Source organism: Lissotriton vulgaris, chromosome 1_1, assembly GCF_964263255.1.
Source record: "Lissotriton vulgaris chromosome 1_1, aLisVul1.2, whole genome shotgun sequence".
NCBI lineage: Eukaryota > Metazoa > Chordata > Amphibia > Caudata > Salamandridae > Lissotriton > Lissotriton vulgaris.
The window spans coordinates 974,710,805-974,729,179 of record NC_141685.1 but is presented as its reverse complement, the minus strand read 5'-3'; the positions used below and the strand labels follow the sequence as shown (position 1 = coordinate 974,729,179).

General features: G+C 47.4%; 1 protein-coding gene across 10 annotated transcripts in view; it reads left to right on the top strand.

The window, feature by feature from the left end:
• Positions 1 to 18,375, top strand: part of CYP4F22 (cytochrome P450 family 4 subfamily F member 22) — a 295,859-nt gene that overhangs the window by 234,350 nt on the left and 43,134 nt on the right. For all 10 annotated transcript variants that reach the window (XM_086960247.1, XM_086960238.1, XM_086960296.1 and 7 more), the window contains exons 6-7: positions 13,010 to 13,131; positions 16,500 to 16,767. In XM_086960247.1, coding sequence (XP_086816373.1) covers positions 13,010 to 13,131; positions 16,500 to 16,767 — 390 coding nt within the window. The remainder of the gene's footprint in view (positions 1 to 13,009; positions 13,132 to 16,499; positions 16,768 to 18,375) is intronic.

Sequence of the window (18,375 nt, the reverse complement as noted above, 5' to 3'; positions counted from 1 at the left end):
GAGTGCTTTGCATTGGAACAAACCCAAGGAAATTAGGTCCATTCTGTGCTGGTGGCATAGCACTACCCGTGTAATTTATGGAGCCCCCTGGAGTCCCAGCTCCAGTACCCCCCCTGAATTAATGGGGAGGTGTTGTTGAGTTTGAGACCGAGAGGGCTTCTCAAGAGTAAAAACTCAACGTCCATTTTCTCCTAGCGTACAGATGAATGTGCAAAAAAAAGTGTCCTCAGTGCTTGATAGGAATTAATGCGACTGCAGAGCTCTTGTTGAGGCACGAAAACAACAAAATGACACATTAAGTACGTTGTTACACTTTCTTTCGTGAGATTCGAGCCGAATCGCAGAGCAGTCAATCCGATTAGCCGTCTCTTGATGCCCCCTTGTGGTGAACATACATCTATAGAACACATTTTAGAAGTTAGTTGGCAACTGAGTGCCTTTGATTGTTGAATGCTTTTAATGATTCTTGGATAACTAATAGCCGGGCTGGTGGCCTAACAAATTGATGCACCTTACCAGATGTGATGAAGGTCCTTAAAACTTCATATTTCCGGATGGCCTCACATACATAAATAGAACGTGTGCCGCCTAAGGGGGTTTTGTGCATATGTATGTGTATATTTGTATCTTGTATGGGTGTCTGTTCATGTGTATCTGGATCAGTATAATATTATCGATTTTGAGTGCCCCGGGCAAGAACTATTTTGGGGCCCCTGTTTGCAACAACTTGGGGTTTTATTGTTCTCTTATTATTAAATCAAATACTATATTGACTAACCATATTGAATTATAACGTTAAAGATTTGTATACCAAAATACACAGACGTGAGCTAGAGAGAATGTCCACTTTCCAAGGAGACCCTGGGCAATTGCCCACTTTGCTGATGCCATTAAAATATTTCTATCCCGGATGTCTTATGTATACCGTTTTTATGTGTGTGGGTGTCCCCTCAACTTCTCATAATAGTGTTAAAAGAATTACGCAGGAATGTGTTGTTAACAGGCTCGAGTCTGGGTACCACGTGGGTGGACGGCGTCCACCCACTTATTTTACCGGGTGGATGCCGCCCCCCCTGTCAAACAGCTGGACTTCACTCTTTGGCCTCTCTGGGAAGAGGAGCTCGGAGATCACAGCACGCTCCTCACGCGCTGACTTCTCAGATGCAATCGCATCTAAGGGTGAGCGAGGGGAGGCAATGAGCCCGATGGTGCAAGCCACCTTTCATGACGTCACTTCCTGTCTGTGAGAAGTTGGCCTGATAGGTAGTGTTTCCAATTCTGGAACCACTGGTTATCAGTCCAAACAAACCCCAAAGATGTCAGGTTGTAAGTCAACCTTGTAGACAAGCTATCCTAGTGGTAGCATGGACTAAGCAGCCTTAAAGGCTTAACTTAAGAGGTCGTGTTAAGCGAGCTGTTTTACCACATACAATCCTGTAATCAAATGAAAGGACACCACACAAGTATATATTATAAAAATATATGTATTTATTTCTAAATTACTCCCCAGTACTCTTTATGAGGAAAGGGGCACAAGCGTTAAATCAAAAGCACTGTTACACATATGAAGTTGCACGTTTATGGATGAGGGCGGGTGGCCACTCAGACTATATATCAAAAAAGTGGTATAAGGAACACTTTACGAACAATGGTTAGGCCTAGGGCCTAGAGATTCACTGGGAGCAGTCAGGACAAGCAATGAAGAAGTCGGGAGTAGCCCACAGGAGACGGGTGCAGCACGGAAAGTGCGGCGCGCACCAATGCACTGTCAATGGTGCGTAAAAGTCAGTTAAAGTGAATAAAAAGATACTTCCGCTGAACCTAGGAACACAAAACTTTAGACACAGACCCTAGAGGTGTGTACCAGTGTAAAGACACCGGCGTTGCAAAGTTACCTCACCCACAGGCCGTGGGTGCACAGGGTCGAAGTGGCGTCGGGTTCTGTCACGCAGGTTCTGGGTGCTTGGAGCTGTTGCAGCTGCAGGCGCTGTGAAGCAGAAGTGTCCGGTGCGATCCAAGGGTGGATCGATGTAGAAAAGTACCTGAAAGCAGAGGGGACAGAGTCTGGGTCACTCAGCAGTGACCAGGGTGGAACCAGGACGGAACCAGGCAATGTCGGGCGCAATCAGGCGGTTGTCGATAGGCTTCTCTCCGCTGTCACGTGGGCTCTGGGGCATCTGCGACGTCCAGGAGCGGGTCACGATCTGTCCCACGTAGGCTCTCGCCGTCAGCACCGTCGGCTTGAAGATTGTAACAAACAGCACTTGGCAAAAGCAATCCACGCGGAACCGGGAGATTGCTTATCACTCGAACCAGGAGGGTCAGAGTAGGTGCTCCTTTTCACAGGAGCTGGTGCAGATCTGGAGCAACCAGAAAAGCAAGTCGGATTTCAAAGTTCGTCGGCACAGGGGCCACAAGCCAGCTGGCAAGTGACCGGGCCAACGCGTCGAGCGCACACAAGCAGAAGGGCCCCACGCAGCACTCAACGAGTGTGGAGGGGTGAGCTTTGGTGCAAGTGGAGCTCGGGGCTGGGGCTTCTCAAACCCCGGTGTACAGCTTCGAGGGTCACTCGTGGGCCGCACGGTCAGCGTCTCGTGGCCTTTTCAAGATGGCGTGCCCCACGCTTCCGGTCGCCTCCACGGGTCCCAGCTCTGCAGGGACTGTGGATCGGGCAGGTAGAAGGCAGGCAAGCTTGATCTCGTCGATCTCTGTCGCTCGAGTTCCGGCGGGAACTGCAACAAAGCAAGGGTCGAGGGCTGGATGGTGCCTGTTTGCACAGGGTGGTCACTCCTTGACCACAAGGGAGATTCTTCAGTCTTCTCACGTCGTGTAGAAAGTCGAAGGGTCCAGATTTCGTTTCTTATGTTTCTTCAGGATGATCTGAGGTCCGTTGGGACTGCTCCCCCTCTTATTCGAATCTAGGGGGTTGGACATCCTGCTAGGTCCCCTCCTATGGGTGGGACCCAGGAAGGGGGTGGTTACAACCCTCTCCTTTGATCCTGGCCGCGCTGGGACAGGGGCTGGGAGGCCCCAGAACCGGTTTGGCCGGATCCTGCAAGGGGCAGCCTTGTGCTCCCCAGGCAGTGTCTGGTTTCGTTGAAACCTCCCTACTCCAATCCACTATCTCCTGTCTGGGGTGGTTTGACACCGCCCTGTGACAGGAAACTCTTTGTCCAGGCCTCCTCTGCCGGGTTTCGGTCAGCAGCAGGAGGTCAGACCCGTGTCTGTGGCAGGGGCATCCATTTTGTGGATCTGAGGCTCATTTTAAATCAACCGCGTTTCAGTAAAGTAACATGTCTTCTCCCTCTAGAAGGGTGGAATGCTACCCCCGTCGCCAGAACTGGCGAGGGGGTAGTATTCCAGTTCGTATGACACCTTACACGACATGTTTTGATAAAGCCAAACCAAAGTTGCTATATAACCGCGAGGATTATAAGGCGCTTAAGAGTATATGGTATGGCGTTATCCCGGATCAGCTTAGGGAGTTGTTCCCGACAGCTGCAGACAGGCTCAGCTCATGCCAGAGCACCATCTCACATAAAACCACGCACTCTGCCTCCAGGATTGATGAGGCCTTCCATAGGAGTGGCTTACAGGCTATATATGTGTCCAGATATAGGTTTAGATATAGGTATACTATATCTAAGCAAGGGGTGATTACACCCACTTGCCCCAGCTGAGTGATCAGCCAGTTGTGTCAATTTAAGAACCAGCCAGGGGTGGCAAAAGCTATGCTTCAGCCCCTGGTAGGCCTTGGTGGCACCTATGCCCTGGGCACCTATAGTGCATGGTACAGGGGCTGACAAGGAGTCCATTTTCCAATTGTGGTATGTACCTATAGCACATGTATTATGAATTTAGAGAGAGAACAGCAGGCTGGGGGTCTGATTAGCAGGCCCACAGCCTCAGTTAGTCGAAAACCAGTGAAGCAAAAAGCAAAAATTGGGGTGACCATAGGATAGCAGACCCTACTCTCCTACATAACCCCCCCCCCAAACGCAGGGACATTAAACTTAACCTTGACCAGATTAGTCTTCATGTTCTAAGTGGAAGTACCTGGAGAGACCATCTGCATTACCATGGTCAGTCCCTGGGCGGTGCTCCACTGTAAAGTCCATCCCCTGTAGGGAAATGGACCACCTGAGCAGTTTGGGATTTTCACCCTTCATCTGATTTAGCCACAAGAGGGGCTTATGGTCTGTCTGAATTAGGAAGTGAGTACCAAACAAGTATGGCCTCAACTTCTTCAGGGCCCAAACCACAGCAAAGGCCTCCCTCTCAATAGCTGACCAACGTTTCTCCCTGGGGGTCAGCCTTCTGCTAATAAAAGCAATGGGCTGGTCTTGACCATCTTGATTAAGTTGTGAAAGCACAGCTCCCACCCCCAACTCAGAAGCATCTGTCTGTACAATGAACTGTTTGGAGTAGTCAGGACTCTTCAGGATAGGTGCAGAGCACATGGCCTTCTTCAGGTCATCAAATGCCTTTTGACAGCTAACTGTCCACTGAACCTTTTTGGGCATCTTCTTGGATGTCAAGTCATTCAATGGTGTCACAATGGACCCATAGTTCTTTACACATTTTCTGTAATACCCAGTCAGGCCCAAGAAGGCTCTGACTTGTGTCTGGGTAGTTGGAGGAGTCCAGTCCTGTATGGTCTGGATCTTGCTCTCCAGTGGCTGAACTTGACCCCCACCTACTAGGTGGCCCAAGTATACAACCTTGCTCTGCCCTATCTGGCACTTAGTAGCCTTGATAGTCAGGCCTGCCTTTTGCAGGGCCTCCAGAACCTTCTTCAGGTGGATCAGGTGATCCTCCCAGGTGGAGCTAAAGACAGCAATATCATCTAGATATGCTGCGCAAAAGTCATCCAACCCAGCAAGGACTTGGTTCACCAACCTTTGGAAAGTGGCAGGTGCATTCTTCAAACCAAAGGGCATTACCACAAACTGATAATGCCCACTAGGGGTAGAGAATGCGGTTTTGGCTTTTGACTCTTCAGCTAGTCTGATTTGCCAGTAGCCAGCTGTCAAATCAAATGTGCTCAGAAACTTGGCAGAAGCCAATTTATCAATGAGCTCATCTGCTCTTGGAATGGGATGAGCATCTGTCCTAGTGACAGCATTGAGACCTCTGTAGTCCACACAAAACCTCATTTCTCTCTTCCCATCTTTGGTATGAGGTTTTGGCACAAGGACCACTGGGCTAGCCCATGGGCTCTCTGATGGCTCAATCACTCCAAGCTCCAACATCTTTTGCACCTCAGCCTTTATACAATCCCTGACATGGTCAGGTTGCCTGTAGATCTTATTCTTCACAGGCAGATTGTCACCAGTATCCACCTCATGGGTGCACCAGTTAGTCTGACTGGGTGTGAGTGAAAACAAGTGTCTGTGGGCCTGCAACACCTGTCTGCAGTCCACCTGTTGCTGCTCAGTGAGGCTGCCTGCCAAGGCTACTCCATCAACTGAACCATCATCAGGGTTCTGGGAAAGCAGGTCTGGGAGAGGGTCACTCTCTTCCTCCTGTTCCCCATCTGTGGCCATGAGGAGACTCATGTCCTCCCTGTCAACAAATGCTTTCAAACGATTGACATGGAGCACCCTGTGGGGGCTCCTAGGGGTGCCAAAGTCAACCAGGTAGGTGACTTCTCCCTTCTTTTCAATGATAGGGTAGGGTCCAGTCCAATGGTCCTGGAGAGCTGCTGGCCCCACTGGGTCCAACACCCACACCTTCTGCCCTGGCTGGTACTCAACCAGAACAGCCTTTTGGTCATGCCAGGCTTTCTGTAATTCCTGACTGGCCTCCAGGTTTTTGGATGCTCTCTCCATGTATTCAGCCATCCTGGAGCGGAGACCAAGTACATAATCCACAATGTCTAGTTTAGGCTTTTTGAGAGGTAACTCCCATCCTTCCTTCACCAAACTCAATGGACCTCTTACAGGGTGGCCAAACAAAAGTTCAAAAGGGCTGTAGCCAACCCCCTTCTGTGGGACCTCTCTGTAAGCAAAGAGCAAGCAGGGTAAAAGGATGTCCCATTTCCGCCTAAGCTTCTCTGGTAACCCTTTTATCATTCCCTTTAGGGTCTTGTTGAACCTTTCCACAAGCCCATTGCACTGTGGATGGTAGGGTGTGGTAAACTTATAGTTTACTCCACACTCTTTCCACATTGCTTTTAAGTATCCAGACATGAAGTTAGTACCTCTGTCTGAAAGAACCTCCTTTGGAAAGCCCACTCTTGAGAAAACTGCAATGAGGGCTTTTGCCACCACAGGAGCTGTGGTGGTCCTCAGGGGGATTGCTTCTGGGTACCTGGTGGCATGATCCACTACCACCAGTATAAATCTGTGCCCAGATGCTGTTTGAGGATCCATGGGACCCACAATGTCTATTCCAACTCTTTCAAAGGGTACCCCCACCACAGGTAGTGGTATCAGGGGGGCCTTTGTTGTGCCACCTGACTTACCACTGGCTTGGCAAGTGACACAGGAGCGACAAAACTCCTTGACATTTTCTGACATGTGAGGCCAGTGAAAGTGTGGAACAAGCCTGTCCCAAGTCTTATTCTGGCCTAAGTGTCCTGCAAGGGGAATATCATGGGCCAAGGTAAGAAGGAAGCCCCTAAACTTCAAAGGTATAACCAACCTCCTGGTTGTGCCAGGCTTGGGGTCTCTAGCCTCTGAATAAAGGAGTCCTTCATCCCAATACACTTTATGGGTACCTTGAGCATTCCCTGCAGCCTCAGCAGCAGCTTGCTGTCTGAGGGGTTCAAGTGAAGGGCAATCTAATTGGGCCTGCCCCAGGTCTGCCCTTGAGGGTCCCCCTGTCCCCAGAAACTCAACCTGATCAGGTTCAAGCTCCTCTGAGACAGTCTCCTCTTGGACTGCAGAATCAGTTTCCTGTGAAACCTGATCCTCAACCTGGGGCAAGTGGGAAGGCACAGCCTTAACCCTCTTGCTCCTTCTCTTGGGTTGTGGTTGGTCTATTGTTTCAAGATCCACCACTGGTTCAGGAAGGCACTTCTTAGCCTGAGACCTTGTCACTGCAAGGACATGAGCTGAAATCCCTAGCATTTCTGCATGAGTCCTGTACTCCACTTCTGACCAAACTGAGCTTTCAAGATCATTGCCTAACAGACAGTCTACTGGGAGGTCTGCACTCACAACAACTTTCTTTAGGCCATCTACCCCTCCCCAGGAGAAGTTCACAACAGCCACACTATGGGAAGTAGTGGAGTTGCTTGCATTGGTCACTAGGTAACTTTCACCTAGTACAATTTGTCCAGGGTCCACAAAGCCAGGTGCCACCATTGTGACACTGGCACAAGTGTCCCTGTAGGCCTGAGCCAGTTTCTCATTAATTAAGGGAGTCTGCCTATATTTGCCCAGGTTACTGGGGCTTACTGCAGTGGGCAAAGATATGTCCACATCATATAGGAGAACTGCCTGTGTGGGGATTCTGACTAGGCCAGATTCCACCTCAGTACCCAGGGTCAACCCTACTAAACCCTTTGGCTGTGTACCACCACTGCTGACTGTACTAGGGGGTGCAGTTGCTTTAGGAGCTGCAGTGGTGGGGACTGGATTTTTCTTAGTGCATTCACTGCCCCAGTGTGAAACTGATTTGCAGGTATTACACCAAGGTTTCTTTGGGCCATCATTCTTCTTTTTCTTGTTTCCATTTTGGGAACCCCCCTCCTTATTGCTAGTTTGGGGGCCTGAAGACTTCTGGTCCTTTTCTTTATCTTTCTGATTCCCACCCTTCTGGTCTGTTTTCTTCTGGTCACCTTGGTTCTGGTTTTTCTGCTTAATCCTTGTTCTGACCCATTTGTCTGCCTTCTTTCCCAATTCTTGGGGAGAGGTCAAATCAGAGTCAACAAGGTATTGATGCAACAGCTGGTTCTGACAGTTATTAAGGATCTGTTCTCTCATTATAAGATTGTACAATCCTATATAGTCTGAAACTTTACTTCCCTGCAGCCAACCCTCCAGAGCCTTAGTGGCACAATCTACAAAATCAGTCCAGTCCTGAGTCTGTGCTTTTTGGGTGTCTCTGAACAACAACCTGTATTGCTCAGTGGTTAGGCCAAACCCTTCAATAAGAGCACTCTTCAGAACAGAGTAGTTTTTGGCATCCTCAGGTCTAACAGTGAGGAGCCTGTCCCTCCCTTTCTCAGAAAAGGAGTACCATAAAATTGCTGCCCACTGATCCTCAGGGACCTGCTGTACCATGCAGGCCCTCTCAAGAGCAGTCATCCATTTGTGGATATCATCCCCTTCCTTGTAGGGGGGCACAATTTTTGTCAGGTTTCTATTGTCATAGGCCCTGTCTTTTTCTTTAGGAACTTTGCTGCCACCAGTGGCATCTAAGCCACACAATTTTCTCTCTCTTGCTAAAGCAAGTTTAGCTTGAGCCAAGGCTACCTCTTCCCTTTCTATTTGGAGTTGGACAGCCCTCATCCTGGCCCTATGCTCTTTTCTCTGGGAGGAAGTCATTCCTCTTTGAGATTCTCTTGAGGCACTAGAAAGGTGAGAGTCCCTTGACAGAGATCTCTCCCTTCTATTACCTGGGAGAATTTGGTTATGAGATCTGGAGTGGTGCTGGCCCCCTCCATTCCCATGTAGGTCCAAGTTGGCCTGGTTAAGCCTGGCAACCTGTACCTGGTTTCCCACCTGATCCTGATCTTCAGGCTCTTCTACATCAGAGCCTTCCTCTTCTTCTTCCTCCTCCACTACATCATCTTGAAGATCCTCATTCTCAGGGGAGTTTATCCCTTCCTCTGTTTCTAAGGGAGTCTGACTCACCTTATCTAGGTCATCCTTTTCTAGGAGAGCTACTAGGGAAGGAATGGTAGGGCCTCTGCCCTTTTTTAGCCCCCTGGCTGTGCACAAGGCACTCAGGTCTTTGTGGCTAAGGTTGTCATATCTGGATGTTGTCCCTATAGGATCAACTATTACAGGAGCAGAGCCTGAGGCTCTTTCTGTATCAGACATGACTGCTAGTGAGGTGTAAGTGGTGCACTTACCTACACTAAGTGGTTTCCTACTGTACCTTGCTAGTGAGTTGTAGTCAGGGTGTGCTAATCCCTTTAATCTACAACTACTAAGTTCAGTAGAACTTAATATGCTAAGCTTTTGATTTATATGTACCTAGAGGTACTTGATGTGATCTTTCAATTTGATAAAGATTGCAATGGTAAAACAAACAGCAAGCTCAAATCCGCACCGCTGCACACCAATGTGAGAAGTTGGCCTGATAGGTAGTGTTTCCAATTCTGGAACCACTGGTTATCAGTCCAAACAAACCCCAAAGATGTCAGGTTGTAAGTCAACCTTGTAGACAAGCTATCCTAGTGGTAGCATGGACTAAGCAGCCTTAAAGGCTTAACTTAAGAGGTCGTGTTAAGCGAGCTGTTTTACCACATACAATCCTGTAATCAAATGAAAGGACACCACACAAGTATATATTATAAAAATATATGTATTTATTTCTAAATTACTCCCCAGTACTCTTTATGAGGAAAGGGGCACAAGCGTTAAATCAAAAGCACTGTTAAACATATGAAGTTGCACGTTTATGGATGAGGGCGGGTGGCCACTCAGACCATATATCAAAAAAGTGGTATAAGGAACACTTTACGAACAATGGTTAGGCCTAGGGCCTAGAGATTCGCTGGGAGCAGTCAGGACAAGCAATGAAGAAGTCGGGAGTAGCCCACAGGAGACGGGTGCAGCACGGAAAGTGCGGCGCGCACCAATGCACTGTCAATGGTGCGTAAAAGTCAGTTAAAGTGAATAAAAAGATACTTCCGCTGAACCTAGGAACACAAAACTTTAGACACAGACCCTAGAGGTGTGTACCAGTGTAAAGACACCGGCGTTGCAAAGTTACCTCACCCACAGGCCGTGGGTGCACAGGGTCGAAGTGGCGTCGGGTTCTGTCACGCAGGTTCTGGGTGCTTGGAGCTGTTGCAGCTGCAGGCGCTGTGAAGCAGAAGTGTCCGGTGCGATCCAAGGGTGGATCGATGTAGAAAAGTACCTGAAAGCAGAGGGGACAGAGTCTGGGTCACTCAGCAGTGACCAGGGTGGAACCAGGACGGAACCAGGCAATGTCGGGCGCAATCAGGCGGTTGTCGATAGGCTTCTCTCCGCTGTCACGTGGGCTCTGGGGCATCTGCGACGTCCAGGAGCGGGTCACGATCTGTCCCACGTAGGCTCTCGCCGTCAGCACCGTCGGCTTGAAGATTGTAACAAACAGCACTTGGCAAAAGCAATCCACGCGGAACCGGGAGATTGCTTATCACTCGAACCAGGAGGGTCAGAGTAGGTGCTCCTTTTCACAGGAGCTGGTGCAGATCTGGAGCAACCAGAAAAGCAAGTCGGATTTCAAAGTTCGTCGGCACAGGGGCCACAAGCCAGCTGGCAAGTGACCGGGCCAACGCGTCGAGCGCACACAAGCAGAAGGGCCCCACGCAGCACTCAACGAGTGTGGAGGGGTGAGCTTTGGTGCAAGTGGAGCTCGGGGCTGGGGCTTCTCAAACCCCGGTGTACAGCTTCGAGGGTCACTCGTGGGCCGCACGGTCAGCGTCTCGTGGCCTTTTCAAGATGGCGTGCCCCACGCTTCCGGTCGCCTCCACGGGTCCCAGCTCTGCAGGGACTGTGGATCGGGCAGGTAGAAGGCAGGCAAGCTTGATCTCGTCGATCTCTGTCGCTCGAGTTCCGGCGGGAACTGCAACAAAGCAAGGGTCGAGGGCTGGATGGTGCCTGTTTGCACAGGGTGGTCACTCCTTGACCACAAGGGAGATTCTTCAGTCTTCTCACGTCGTGTAGAAAGTCGAAGGGTCCAGATTTCGTTTCTTATGTTTCTTCAGGATGATCTGAGGTCCGTTGGGACTGCTCCCCCTCTTATTCGAATCTAGGGGGTTGGACATCCTGCTAGGTCCCCTCCTATGGGTGGGACCCAGGAAGGGGGTGGTTACACCCCTCTCCTTTGATCCTGGCCGCGCTGGGACAGGGGCTGGGAGGCCCCAGAACCGGTTTGGCCGGATCCTGCAAGGGGCAGCCTTGTGCTCCCCAGGCAGTGTCTGGTTTCGTTGAAACCTCCCTACTCCAATCCACTATCTCCTGTCTGGGGTGGTTTGACACCGCCCTGTGACAGGAAACTCTTTGTCCAGGCCTCCTCTGCCGGGTTTCGGTCAGCAGCAGGAGGTCAGACCCGTGTCTGTGGCAGGGGCATCCATTTTGTGGATCTGAGGCTCATTTTAAATCAACCGCGTTTCAGTAAAGTAACATGTCTTCTCCCTCTAGAAGGGTGGAATGCTACCCCCGTCGCCAGAACTGGCGAGGGGGTAGTATTCCAGTTCGTATGACACCTTACACGACATGTTTTGATAAAGCCAAACCAAAGTTGCTATATAACCGCGAGGATTATAAGGCGCTTAAGAGTATATGGTATGGCGTTATCCCGGATCAGCTTAGGGAGTTGTTCCCGACAGCTGCAGACAGGCTCAGCTCATGCCAGAGCACCATCTCACATAAAACCACGCACTCTGCCTCCAGGATTGATGAGGCCTTCCATAGGAGTGGCTTACAGGCTATATATGTGTCCAGATATAGGTTTAGATATAGGTATACTATATCTAAGCAAGGGGTGATTACACCCACTTGCCCCAGCTGAGTGATCAGCCAGTTGTGTCAATTTAAGAACCAGCCAGGGGTGGCAAAAGCTATGCTTCAGCCCCTGGTAGGCCTTGGTGGCACCTATGCCCTGGGCACCTATAGTGCATGGTACAGGGGCTGACAAGGAGTCCATTTTCCAATTGTGGTATGTACCTATAGCACATGTATTATGAATTTAGAGAGAGAACAGCAGGCTGGGGGTCTGATTAGCAGGCCCACAGCCTCAGTTAGTCGAAAACCAGTGAAGCAAAAAGCAAAAATTGGGGTGACCATAGGATAGCAGACCCTACTCTCCTACACTGTCGTGACGTTACTTCCGGTGACAGCGTCCCCCCACTTCTTTTTTTAGGACTTGTGCCCTGGTTGTTAATCATGTAGCGTTTGATTTCATGGAAAGCAGCTGTCACGTTTTAAAGAGATGCTCTTTGTATGTAGCGCGAACACTCGACCGGAAGGTATTGGAGGTCTTTATCTGAGCACCAGTTACATTACACAAGGTCACATTCATTTATTTAGTCACAGGAGAAATAAAATAGTTTGCCCAAAATCACATGCTGTTGAACCGACGTCAAGACTCGAACCTGCTTACCCAGTGCCCAAGGTGGGAACTCTAGCGTAACGCCATACAGTCGCCTTAACTTGATACCAGGGCTTAGTGCGCAGTCTTAACGCTGCAAGCAGCCTTTAAGCTAGACGGTCAACGCATCCAGGCCACCTGGGGTTGTTGAAAAGGTAGGGTATTTTATTTGTTTATTCAGGGCACTGGCACTTCGCAAAACAAGACAAAGGGAAACTGATTTCAAAACATAAGTAACTTCTGAACTGTAGGGGTACAAGGGAATGGCGAGGCGTGACGTTAAGCAAACATTGCTAACACTCCGCCATTCTGAAAACGATTTGCCATATTCACAAGAATGCGGCACACACCTAATGGCATTGTATAATACCGCATGCCAGCAGCTACCAAGCTATGGGAGGAAAGAGCAGTGAAGGCCACATAGGACTAATGACGTTCAAGGAGGCAGGGAATTTAGATGGGTCTTTCAGGCCTCACATGACCTTGAATATCTCTTACTGTGCACTATATGTGATGCAAGCATGCTACAAAGCAAAGACGCACACAATCTATATGCATACGCATCATCGCATTCCTCACAATCGGCTATTACAGATGACCCAACTAGTTTTATCAGTGGACCTCCGCAAGACCCCTAGAGACACCACTGATCTTTACCCCCCAGGGTATGAGAGGTGAACTCGTTTACGTGACGTCCTAGCTCCTGATGAGTGACATATTAAGGGTTCACTAATTATCTCTTTGATGTCCCTAGGAAAAATGGCGCAAACTCACAGCGGCCGGACCCGTCTCTCTGGACATGTTTGAACACATCAGCCTGATGACCCTGGACAGCCTCCTCAAGTGCACCTTCAGCCACAACAGCAACTGCCAAGAGTGAGTGTGGGGCTGGGGGGGGGGGGGGGGAGTCGCTTCAAGTGTGAGTGAGAGGGTCTGGAGAACCGAACCTCAAGAGTAAGTGGGGCCTGAGAGAGGGAATATATAAGAACTGTGCACCACTCATCGAGTGAGTACAGGCCTGAAGCACTCCTGTTTCAAGAGGGAAAACAGAAGTATTTTGCACTGCTCCTCAGGAGTGAGTAAATGCCTTAAAATCCCACCTCAGGGGGGGGAGTATAGATATAAGATGTCCATGTCTTAAAAGAGAGTACTTTCCTCAGACCCCCATAGGTAGGGGAGTACGGACTGAAGGGAGAATGTACATATCGCACATCACACCCCGCGAGTGAGGATAGGCAGAGGACACCCAGAACAGGAGAGTGAGTAGCGACCTGCTGTGTCCACACCTCAAAAGTAAGTTAATGCGCAGAACACCCATATCAAGAATTAATACAGACTTCCAGCCCCCCTGCTTCTCCCCTTCTCGAAGGGTGCTTTCAATCCAAGGGGGCTCCCGCACAAAAGTGAAAATCCAGCGAGGGATCATAGATCTGTGGCAAGACCTGCCTCAAGGAGTGAGTACAGACCTAGGGCTCCCCACACCTGAAGAGTGAATATAGTTCTAAGCCAGTGCCCCTCACATGCATGGGCCTCAGAAGTGCCCCAGAATTGACAGACAGGGGGGGGGGGGACTCTATCCCCACCAGGGTCCTGTCAAAGGCTTCACTGCTGAAAACACATGACATCTCTGGTGAAACTTCAGGAGACAATGAGGGATACCAAAGGAACCGGACCTGGAATTACCAATCCCCCAGATAGTTCTTCATTTCTCAAGTTTCAACCTGAGACCTCTGCTAAATCTGCACCCCCAGAGTTAACGGGTCCCTGGTAGCAGAATTAACACCCTCAGTACTAGAGCGCTCAAAATGAGGCCCAAGGTATGTACAGACCTACGGCGCGACCCTGCCTGAAGAGTGAATACACACCCACCGAGCCTCCAGCTCAAGACTGAATACAGACCTAGCAGGCCCCTGCTTCTTCGTACACCACGACTCCTAATATTTATCATCACAAGGGCATAGCCTCTTTTCAAAAGGAAAATGTTGTTCCTTAGTATTAATGTTTCACTTCTATCAGATATTCCAATTGCTTACACATTCCAATTCTCTTCTTTTCATTATTCTTTGAAGCAGATTTTCTCATTTGAGCTGGAATCAAAGCTTTGATCTGTGTTTAACCTCTCAAATAGGAAGTCACATTTTAGGAAGTCACATTTTAGGAGGAAAGGGACTGTGGCTAGCTAATCAATTTCAGCACAAAAACTCCATAGTACTTGATTGCAGTACTCTATAGGTTTCAGCAGCCTTTTTTTAGTCATTTATAATCTTCCCTGCTCACAGCAAAGTCCTGTTCCTGCTTGTATTAGCCAGCCCATCTTACGCACACTTGCCCCATACACATACGATTGGTTGCACTTTTCTTCATGCAATAAACGTAAACTTGTCAGTCCTACCACCACCTCTACATATAAATATACCAGGTGGAATGGTTTCCTTTCTCTCAAAGTAAGAGCCACTAAAAGTAATATTCACGTTTTGTGATCAAATGTTATATTGTATTTTGTAGTTCGTCTATTTCATTCTTTCTCATTGAATATTTTTTTAGAGAGGTGGTTGCATGAAGGTTTTATGGAACAGTTTTCACTCCAATTTTATGTACAGAAAAGAGAGAAATTTAGTTACAGCTTTCTCAGTCCTGAAAAACATTAGAAATCATCCAGAAATGACCTTAACACATCTTATGAGATGGTCTCATGAGCAATGAAATGGTGATCACTGTCTGGATGAACTTTCTCCACAGTTGTTTCCCATGAAAGACCCCTCTCTTGTGTTATAAACTGGCCCGCGTCTGCCTAAATCTGCCCCCATAGTGAGATTTGACTCTACTCCCCCTCTCTGCATTAATGCGTCCTTCCCTTCTGCTCAGAGACCACTCACAACAAGCTGAAAACAGCCCTCGAAATTGTAAAATTGAATAACACCTCTATGTTTAATCTGAACCCATTTATTGGTTTCAGGTTTTTTTTTGCATAAGGGTCCATTGGATTCTACACTCCTCAACCTCTTTGTCTTAGCTACGTATCTTTTCTTTGTGATTTCATTCTGTTTGTCGATGTTGGTGGGATAGCCCTTAAACTCTTCTCATCTTGCCTCATTGGTAGTGGCCAACCAGTGAAATAAGAATTCTTCATGTCTTCGCCTTGGCCTACCATATTGTCTATGTGGTACCCAGTGGTTAATCGCAAAGATTTATTCCCACAGTACTTTCGTTCTACCAGCTGACCATGCACCAAATATTGTCCGGTCACCAGCTGTGAACTTGAAGGCTTCTTAATTCAAGTGTTCAGTCAAAGAGAAGTCAACCCAGCAACGCATGTGCTTTAAGAGACGGTCATGGGCAGCTGAACAAGATGGGACTGTGAAACTCACGACTGGCAACACTGATTGTCAGAGTTTGCACATCTACATTCTGCAAAACTGTGCTCTGGCGTGCCAATAGGAAGGAAGAACCGCAATAGCTCCTCTGCACATTGTTCTCCAACAGTGTTAAGGCCAGACTTTTTTGCCTCAATTACGAGGCTAATGTCAACAATCCAACCATCCTGTTGTCAGATCTCACATACAGTGTGCCTAGCTCACAACTACGTATTGTCTTTTCAACAAACTGAAGACATACCCCTGGTTCTCACTGACACTGATGCACTGAGATTCTAGCAGAAACCATTGTGGGTCTGTACTTTACCACATTCACCCACTTTGCACTGATTGTGAAAATCATCGTTACCTGACTTTAGTGCACAGCTTCTTCAACTGAGAAGACTTGACCCTCATTTTATGGCACTACCACCAACCCAAGAACCAGTATTCAAGCTCTTTCCACTCAAGTGGTTTTTATGTAACTTTGAAAGATTATTTCTTGTGATGTGAAGATTTTTTTTCTGGGTGTGAAATGGGTCTCTTAAATGAACACAAACCTATCTCGCCCTTTCTTGAGAGACAAAGGGCTTGATTTACAGTTTTTGCAAGGGAGTTCTTTGTTACAAATGTGACGGAGATCCAGTTTGCCTTATTACAATTGCATTATATCCTACAGCACTTGTAGTAAGGAGGACCGGTCATCTATAACCTGCCCATATTGGGAGTATTGTAATGTGGTCAGTAATGGAACGTAGTTGGGTGGAGATACGTATCTCTAAAGCTCCGGTAACCACATAGATAAATCAAGACAGAAAGCATTAGTATGAAAGTAAGTCTGGAAAGATGTGGCTAGTATCTGTTCACATCAGTACGTTTTTCATTTTACAGAAAACCGAGCGACTACATTGCTTGCATCTACGAGCTCAGTTCTCTGGTGGTTAAACGAGAGCATTTTTTGCCGCATCATTTGGACTTCATCTATCACTTGTCTGCCAATGGGAGGCGGTTCAAGCGCGCCTGCGGGATTGTCCACCAGTTCACTGACAGCGTGGTGCAAGAGCGCAGGAAAGCACTCAGCGAGCAGGGGGCCGAAGGCTTCCTGAGATCCAAGCATGGCAAATCCAAGGACTTCATTGACATTCTGCTTCTGTCCAAGGTCAGTCAGAAGGGATGGCTGATCTAAAACCTGCACATGGAATTGATGTAGCAAGTGTTTGGAGGGACTAAGTGTTTGGTTTGCTTAGACAGGGGAAGGAAAGAATTTGTGCCAGGAAGTGAAACAGATTGATACTGAGAGGAATTGGTAAAGTAACAATAACAGTAAAGAGAGCAAAAAGGGAACTGAAGCAAGGGGCATCCAAGGAAAAGTAGACGAAATAGCAATTTCTTTATACAGAATAGGAATAAATCTTACACAATTTATGGGTATTACATGAATTGTGGTTGTCTGCTTCTAAACTGTAAGTGGGTAATTGCTTTGCATACAAAAGGCATATAACATACTTTGTCCATGTACTTTCCATCCGGTGTCTAAGAAGCAGCATACTACCATTTTCATAGCCCCCCCCCCCCCCACTACAAATTTTCCGCTTGAAGCAGGTCTCCTGTAACAGCATAAGAAACAAGTATTTGCAATGCAATAGGTCTCGCATTTATGCAAGTTTGAGCTATTGACATTGTCTCTGCAAATTCAATTATTAAATTCATAAACAAGTTATAGCATACAAAAACTGGGAGGTGTGAGGTAGAACCATTTTGAATCCCTGGTTAACGTAAACGCATTAAACCTTTGAATTTCTCTTCTGTTTTTACTGTAGGTGAGTTCGGATGAGATAGGCCGTTGGGTGCAGTAATGCTTTACACAGTTGTTTCCTGAAAAATTACATTTGTTTAGGGATACCTTCGAATAAGAAATTAAGTAGAATTGTTTTACAATAAATCATCAACTGTTGCATGGCCAAATACCTTTATTTACATGACCTATGATTTACTTTGATTAGTTTCTTTAAAAAAGTTACAAAATCATATCTGGGTGGAATTGACGTCAATAGTTGCATTCACACAAAACAATCCGAGTAGCATTTTGTAGTGCCCTCTTCCCTGTGTGGACGTTTAGTTGTCTGTTTTTGTGCACGTTTGACGTGTCCAGTCAAGCAGGCGTCCTTGTTTAGCAAGAATTTTTTACATTTGTCAAAGTTAAGGAGCTGAGTGTGCAGCTATAATAATGTTGGTCAGTTTCTATTATGTAAGCAGTCGTAACTCCTCTATAATGAAGTAATAATGTGTCACTTTGATTTAAAGAGCACACGAGGCTCTCCTTGACGTGCAATAGAGCGTTATTACAGATGATGAGATTAATATTAAAAGAAGAAAAATAGAAGGATGTTAGGAGAGAATGAATAAGAAAGGGAATAGAATGAGAAAACATAATTGGAAACAGAAAAATGGTGAAAACAAAAAGTAGGCGAAGAAACCTGATATAAAGTCGAAAAGTGAAATAGTAGAAAAAAGAGATGGAATAAAAGAACAAAAATGAAGCTAGAAAATATTAAAAAAGTGAGAAAATTGAATTTGCGTCTTTTGCTTTTTGAATAGTTACAATTTCAAAAATCGGATTTCAGTGAGTTTAAATAAAATCCCTAAAATGCTGTGTGTTGGGTTAGCTATAGATTAATGCATGTGACAATGTGTGGTTGGTCCAGTTTTAAACAAGTGAAGTGGGGTATCCTGAACGGCATGGGGAGAGCTCACTGCTGCTTTCTGA